This window comes from Centrocercus urophasianus, unplaced genomic scaffold (genome assembly GCF_019232065.1).
Source record: "Centrocercus urophasianus isolate 14NV4802_14NV808 unplaced genomic scaffold, USGS_Curo_1.0 seq_10, whole genome shotgun sequence".
Lineage (NCBI taxonomy): Eukaryota > Metazoa > Chordata > Aves > Galliformes > Phasianidae > Centrocercus > Centrocercus urophasianus.
Window position 1 is genome coordinate 57,780,120 of NW_024884142.1, and position 7,812 is coordinate 57,787,931.

At 38.7% G+C, this 7,812-nt stretch overlaps 1 protein-coding gene across 3 annotated transcripts in view; it reads left to right on the forward strand.

The window, feature by feature from the left end:
* SHPRH (SNF2 histone linker PHD RING helicase) overlaps window positions 1-4,328 on the forward strand; it is a 46,888-nt gene extending 42,560 nt beyond the window's left edge. For all 3 annotated transcript variants that reach the window (XM_042814218.1, XM_042814210.1, XM_042814224.1), the window contains 2 exons: window positions 2,260-2,340; window positions 3,601-4,328. In XM_042814218.1, coding sequence (XP_042670152.1) covers window positions 2,260-2,340; window positions 3,601-3,697 — 178 coding nt within the window. In that variant the 3' untranslated portion in view covers window positions 3,698-4,328. The remainder of the gene's footprint in view (window positions 1-2,259; window positions 2,341-3,600) is intronic.
* Window positions 4,329-7,812: the final 3,484 nt, after the last annotated feature.

Sequence of the window (7,812 nt, forward strand, 5' to 3'; positions counted from 1 at the left end):
AGGGGAAAAATAGTCTTTTACACCTTCTCTGTACATTTTAAATAGTCTTTTGCTGGCTTTGGCTCCCATCAAAGACAGATTAGTAGACTAGATAGGAATTGTTCCAACTCAGAGTGTCTGTCACTGTATTTTTTCCAAGTATTTATCTTCATTTTATATGATTAGAGAATGGCTCAAACTGTTTGTGTGTCAGTATGTGTGTGTTTGTGTATAGATAGATACAAATTCAAAATAATTTAATAAAAGAGTATAATAAAATTGAAAGATTTTCTTTTATGTTTAAAAAAAAAATAGAAAAACTATCTGAGAGTTGCAGAAAGCTTGCAAGATGGAAACAGCATTCAGTGTTCACACTTTTGTGGAAGTAGTTTTGCAAACAACACAGGATGCATAAGTTCAGAGGTGTGCGAATGAGGATCAAAAGAGTAAATCACAATAGGAAATAGTTTTTCCATGCAGAGAACTCCTTATGATTGTACTGTGGTTTATTTTAAGGAGATATTTTAAGAAGTCATGCTATGATTATAACTTTGAGCTGCCCTGTTCTGTTGAGTAAAATATTTCCTGGTAGTTTGAAAGCAGGGAGAGGTATTTTAGAGCTGATATGGGAGGTATTTTGTGAATATCTTGTCTGCAACTGGAAAAGGTAATATAATTTCTTTTAAAAGGAAGTTTATCTTATTTGAATAATGCAAGTTACCATTTCTATAAAATAGCTTTCTCACTTTATTGCTTTAGAGTACTAGTCATCTTATTGTAATTAATGGAAAGTTCACAGAATCAGACTATCTCAAGTTGGAAAGGACCCACAAGGATCATTATATCTAACTCCAGACTCCATACAAGATTATCCACATCCTATGTCTAAGAGCATAGTCCAAATGTTCCTTGAATTCGGTCAGCATGGGGCCATGCCCACTGCCCTGGGCAGCCCGTTCCATGCCCGCTGCTCTCCGATGAAGAACCTGTCCCTCACCCCCAGCTGCCCCTCCCCTGACACAGCTCCATGCCATTCCCTCAGGCCCTGTTGCTGTCACAGAGAGCAGAGCTCAGCACTGCCCCTCCATTCCTTGTGAGGAGCTGCAGCTGCCATGAGGCCTCTTCTCAGCTCTGGGCCAACCCAGGGGCCTCTTCATACACCTTGCCCTCCAGACCCTTTGCAATCTTAGCCTGTTTTGGATGCTCTCTACTAGTTTTATGTCCCAATGCTTAAGAGAAACATGATTGTAGAATCAGAATGGTTTGGGTTGGAAGAGACCTTAAAGTTGACCTTTTAGTTCCAACCTTCCTGCTATGGGCAGGGATTCCTCCCTCTAGACCAGGTTGCTCAGAGTCCCCTCTAGCCTGTCCTTGAATGCTTCCAGGGAAGGGCATCCACAGCCTCTCTGGGCAACCTGTTCCAGTGACTCACCACCCTCACAGTAAGTAATTTTTTCTTGATACCCAATCAAGATCTACTGTCTTCCAGTTTGAAGCCATTTCCCCTCACATCCTTGATACATGACCTTATTAAAAAGTCCATCTCCAGCTTTTCTGTAGGTCTCCTTCAGGTACTGGAAGGCTGCTAGAAGGTCCCCTCAGAACCTTCTCTAGGTTGAGAAGCCCCAGCTCTCTCAGCCTGTCTTCATAGGGGAGGTGTTCCAGCCCTCTGATCATCTTTAAGGCCCTCCTCTGGAGGGCTCTGCATACTGACGTTTTACTTTTGGCATTTTTCTGGTGTTTACTGTGTCATGATTACTGACTTCAATTACTGAGTCTTTCAAATTTTTATGTAATGTTGCTGTGTTCAAGAACAATGCTATTAAAGCTAGCTTCAGTAATTACACTGAGCTCCATCTCTTGGAGTGAATTCTGACAATGCAGTTTAAACACTGCCTATAGAAAGTGAGCCCAAGCCATTACTCTAAACCACACAGGAGACTCTCTAGGGCTGTTTGTTAGAAATAGGGACACAGAAAGTAAAACTTTGCCCAGCATCTACTTTAACACTTTAGTTAGTGCAGTGTATATTAATTTAGTATGTGATTCAGCCAGGTGAAAGCATGTGACCTTAGATGGACTTTAAATGTCAGTGGATATTATTAATTACCTTGTACAATTTCTGTCTTAAACTACCGTGTCTTTGTTCTACAATAAAAAAATGCAGCCGGGGGGGGGGGGGAAGTCTTAAAAATAATTAGTATGAGAAAAAGTGATCTTGAACTTTTGAGAGTAACAACTTTAGCTTTGTTTCATTTTTTTTTTATTAAACACATTCAGGTCTACCATTGTCCATAGGTTCCTGATAAAAGCAACAATAGAAGAAAGAATGCAGACTATGCTAAAAACTGTAGATAGGAGGTATGTGTGTAAATTTTTGAAACATTATTATTGCAATGAAATTGAAAAAGTGATTCTTGGACGTACCTATGTTACAATTAGATACTTTTTTCTTTGTCTTAGAAACGAACACTCATTTTCCTTCAGATTCTTTTGATTGAAACAAAGTTTTAGAGCTTGAAAAATTGTTGTTGTTTTTTTTTTTAACTTAATTTGGGAAACCTGGAAGCTTAGAGTAACCCACTTCTCTGAAGAATATTTTGTTTACATTTTGCGTATTGTACTTCAGACAAGAGCAGTTGTCTTAGTTGATACATGTTGTATTGTGATTTGCCTTTTCAGCTTACCTATTTGTTACTATAAAAGCATTGATACAGATGAAATATTACTAAGTGTGCCAATGGACCAACGGCATGTATTGTAAGCTCTAATGTCTGACCTTATTATTTCTTTATTTTTAAACTCAACAAACCTCGACTGACACTTCTATGTTAGATAGGTTGATTTTTTGCAGTCACTATAAGTGTTGCTCAGATGCCAGCTCATACATCAGTTGGGTGTGCAGATGGAAAGCAGTTTCCACTATTGTATTTTTCTGAAAACAAAGTAACAAATACCAAGTCTGAAACAAAGCAGCATTCACATTCTTTGTGCAGATAATGTAAGAATTTTGTATGTCACTAACTATACACATTGCTGTATATACATTAAAAAAAAAAAAAATCCAGGAAGAGGGAAAATGAGTCACTTTTCCAGTGTGCTGTTTTTTGTTTTTTTTTTTTTGCTGCCAAAATGATGAGACCAAAAAAATATTCATGCAAATCTGTGGCTTTACTTTCGAAAGATTTCAGCTTTAGCCCTGGAAGAATGGTTTTCAGTTTCCATATCTGTGAAGCGGCCCTACTTTTGCACATAAACTTCAGATGAATATACTGTGATGTAATGATTTAGTGAGAGTTGATGTTCTGAAAGTAGTACCAAACATATGCTTGGAATCTGAAGTCAGCACCTCAGATGTTAAGACGACAAAGTGGATTATCCCATCTTCTGCTGCCTCTGAAGTGTTTCGTGTTCACCACAGTTAAGGATAGTAGATGGACTCAATCTGTGCAAGAGAAGTGTCTGTTCAGTGTATGTACTTGCCCTAGTAAGAAGGGTTTTCTTCTGCTTAGCTCATAGCCAGTTATTGGCCTCTAAACCATGTGGCCTGTCTTCAATGCATACTGCTTGTTACTTAAGTTGATTGTTTCTTTAATGTCTGAATGTAACTTTCTCCTACAGCCACACAAGCTCTTCCATGAAACAGTCAGAAGCTTCAGTTCTGACGGTGGCGGACCTGGCTGACCTTTTTACAGAGGAAACTGAAGAACTTGAGTGAAGACATCGGCTCATGAAATGAGAAAGTACCTTACATAATACTGTCCTGTATATAATACTGACCTGCTATTCCTTTAAACACTATCTAATAACTGCCCTAAAGAGAGCTACTGGATGTAGATAAGTCTTTTAATTGTTAATATTCTGTGGTGACATTCTTAGCAGCACGCTTTTCTGATAGCACTGGAGAAAACTTGCACTTTACACTTAAAACAAAAATGTGGATTTTATTCCCAAAGAACATTTGAGCTGGATGCTGACACTGAGATCTTGGACTGCTGGATTTTTACCATCAGGTGTGATTGGCTGGTGGTTCAGTCTGAGGTCAAAACTGTGGTGGTGGGGTGGAAAAGAGAAGCAGAAAAACAGAAATATACTTTTTTTTACTGCACAAAGAATTATTAGGAAGAATGACTATAAATTAATATTCTAGAAAGGGCTTCTAAGGTTGTTAGCATTTATTGCCATGTTCTTGAATGTCTTACTGGTAACACTTTTAATTAATCTTTACTAATTATTTGGATATTTGTATTAGACTTTTAGATATTCATAAAGATTTGTGTGACGATTAAATTTCATTGTTAATGCTCACTCACTGCAAAATCATGTTAAATTAAATTATGCTTTTTGGATGTGTGTTGGTCTGGAAATCAGTTAAACACGTGAGCTTAATGTACATATTTTTCACTTACTCTTGAAACCATTACTAATTTAGTGCTGTGGGGTTTTTTAATCATTTGTTGAGGAATTTTAGAGAAGTAATTAAGCTGCTGATAACTTAATGATTTGGTGTTTGTGTACATTTACTCATCCTGATTTCTGTCTGTTTTAACCCCTCAAAGATGCAGCAATCTAAGTATTCAAAATACTTGAGATTGTTAGGCAGTCTAAGTAGTAGGTGCCTAGTCTAAGTTAGGTAATCAGTGAAAAGAAATTAAAACTATTATGAAACTTTTCATTCTTAGATGTGAGATCACTCCAGCCAACCTCAATTTACTTTATTAGAGATTTAGAAAACAAATCAAGATTGACTTTTAGACTACTAAAGGTAGGGAAGCTGAATTGCCAACTTCTTGGCAGAGATTATGGACACGCATTTGCTTACCATCAAGGAAGCTCAGTTACGCAGTGGTAGCACCATTTTATGTTTAGAAACTGGGAAAACTGTGCGTAAGCAACAGGCTACTTGCCTCAGATTAAAATATTTACTGTTTCACCAGACACTGGTTTTTGTGTACTTGGGACTGAAATTAAAAATTCCTTAAGAAATTTATGTTAATTAATGTTAAATTTTTGTTATTTGTCCGCTGAGAAACTTGCCATATAATTCTTGCTTACTGTATTCAAGTATGCGATGTTTTAAGTTGCGCAGTGCTGCCCTTTGTTAGGCCTGTCTGCATGGCAGACAGATTTTTCTCTGCTGGCAAGTGAACTGAATTACGTGAAAATGTTATATCAAGAAATCCATCTTTGGCATTCTCACTGGCCCAGATGAACAATCAAGATTACTTGTTCTAAATTTCTGTAAATTTACAGACAGTATATTATTATTTCCTGTATTATAGCATGTACTGAATATGTGTATGTATTTTTGTTATGGAAATCACTTGTCTTGAAGGTTACAGTTTGTAATGAGGGGAACCTAGTAGGTAACAGACTTATATTTTCAGTGATATTGATCAAAGAGTTTGCACAGAGACTGTGATGTCTCCATCCTTGAATGTATTTGGAACTCAAATGAGTCTGAGCCAGCTGATATAACTTCAGAGTTGGCCCTACTGTCAGTGGTGTGTTGGACCAGATGACCTCCATGGATCCCTTTCAGCTTCAATTATTTTGCAGTATAGTGAATATTGTGTTGTACACGTACTCCTGGAACTCTAAGTGCAGCAACATTCCAATTTTCTCATCATCCTCAGTGAATTTTAGTATCTATTATGCAACATGACTGAACAAAGAGCTGCTATTCACTGTGAGAAGTGATACATCTATGTTTAAAACAATGTGGAAACAATGTTTACATTCATAGCTTCCATTTTAAATAACTGGATGTGAATAACAGTTGTCAGTGAATGTGAAGGCAAAGAAGCAAAGTGATAATTCTTCTGTGGGAGACTTCCCAAGCTCTGCAAGTTTTTGGGTTGCTTGTATAAAGATGGCTGTTAGAATGTTTATTTACAAAAACGTGAGGCTGGAATTCCCAGCCAAAAGCAGAGTTTTTCATGAAGTGGTGCATGACACTTTCTAATCCTGAGTGGTTTTTAATGCTTCTGTAACAGCATGCAATGCCAATTCTTAGTGCTTTTCAGAGGACTGGAGTGTGATCACACAGTCTGGAGATACAGCATTGTATCTTGCAATTGTAAAACCCAATTATTGGAGTATACTGTCAGTGTCAGTAGGAAAACAGTGTCTTCAATTGTCCCATTACATTAAGTACATAGATTAAATATAAAGAATAGTATTGGAAAGGAGATTGAAATGTAATTAAATTACTTTTTGCAACCTTTAAGTTATTTAACAAAGATTTTTCAGATGCTTTTAAGGTGGTTCATGAAATGAACTAATTTTCTGCCAAGATTGCAGCTTGTGTCTCTGCAGTGATAGTCTCTTAACAACAACAGAGTAAGCTTCATTTCGTGGTGCTGTGATGATTTCGCTCTGTCAGGAGCAAATGCTCTTGAAAGACAGCATCTTAATTGGAAATGAACATTGTCGTGTCTTAATAGCTCCAATATGCCAATAGAAATGGTGTTTCCACAGAAGGCAGAAATCTGGAAATACTGACTGTGGTATGCTGTTATTATGGACTTGATGATGCTTCTAGTGAGATGCGTTTTCTAAAACTATTTTTCTGCCAGTGTCTGTAGATGCATTCAAGACTAAAGAATCATGGAATAGTTTGGGTTGGAAGGGGCCTTTAAGATGATTTACTTCCAGCACACTGCTATAGGCAGGGACACCTCCCTCTACACTAGGTTGCTCAAAGCCCCATCCAGCCTGGCCTCAAATGCTTCCAGGGAGGGGGCCTCCATAGTCTTACTGAACAACTTGTTCTGGTGTCTCACCACCCCACAGTAAAGAATTTCTTCTTAATGTCTAGTCTAAGTCTACTCTCTTCCAATTTAAAGCCATTTCCCCTCATTCTGTTGCTACAAGTCCTTGTAAAAAGTCTCTCCCTAGCTTTCCTGTAGGCCTCCCTCAGGTACAAGAAAGCTGCTATGACGTCTTCTCCAGGCTGAGGAGCCCCAACTCTCTCAGCCTGTCCCTGTAGGGGATGTGCTTCAGCCCTCTGATCATCTTTGTGAACCTCATCTGGACCTGTTCCAACAGCTCCATGTCCTTCTTGTGTTGGGGATCCCAGAACAGGACTCAGTACTCCAGGGGAGTTCTCATGTGAGCAGAGTAAAGGAGCAGAATCGCCTCTCTTGTCCTGCTGGTTCCACTTGTCTTGATGCAACTTAGCCAACATATGGTTGGCTTTCTGGGCTGCAAGCGTGTGTTACTGGCTCACATTGAGTCTTTCATCAACCGACATCCCCAAATCATTCTCTTCAGGACTGCTTTTAAGCTATTCATTGCTCAGCTTGTATTTCTGCTTCCATTTGCCCCTACCCAGATGCAGGACCTTGCACTTGGTCTTGGTGAACTTCATGAAGGTGGCATGGGCCTGCTGCTTAAGCTTGTCCAAGTCCCTCTGGGTGGCATCCCTTTTCTCTATCATGTCAGATGCAGCATTCAGCTTGGTGTCATCTGCAAACTTGCTGAGGGTGCTCTCGATCCCACTGTCTGTTTACCCACACCGTGTTGCCCATAAAGATGTTAAATAGCACTGGTTCCAGTACCAATCTCTGAGGAATGCCACTCATCACCAGTCTCCACTTGGATATTGACAAACTGTCAGCCAGCAAAATGCGTTCTGCTTTAAAAGTGCACTTCAAGATGAGTGTGAGTGGAATTGTACAGGTGTTTCTTGCTTAAAACCATTATTAGACATACTTTCCCCTGTGTGATTCTGTATGAATTAGTGGGTAAGGACCATTTGGCAACTTTCTACCAATGTCTTTTCCAACACAAATAGTGCAAACACTGGAAAGAATATCTGCTGTCTTCTTT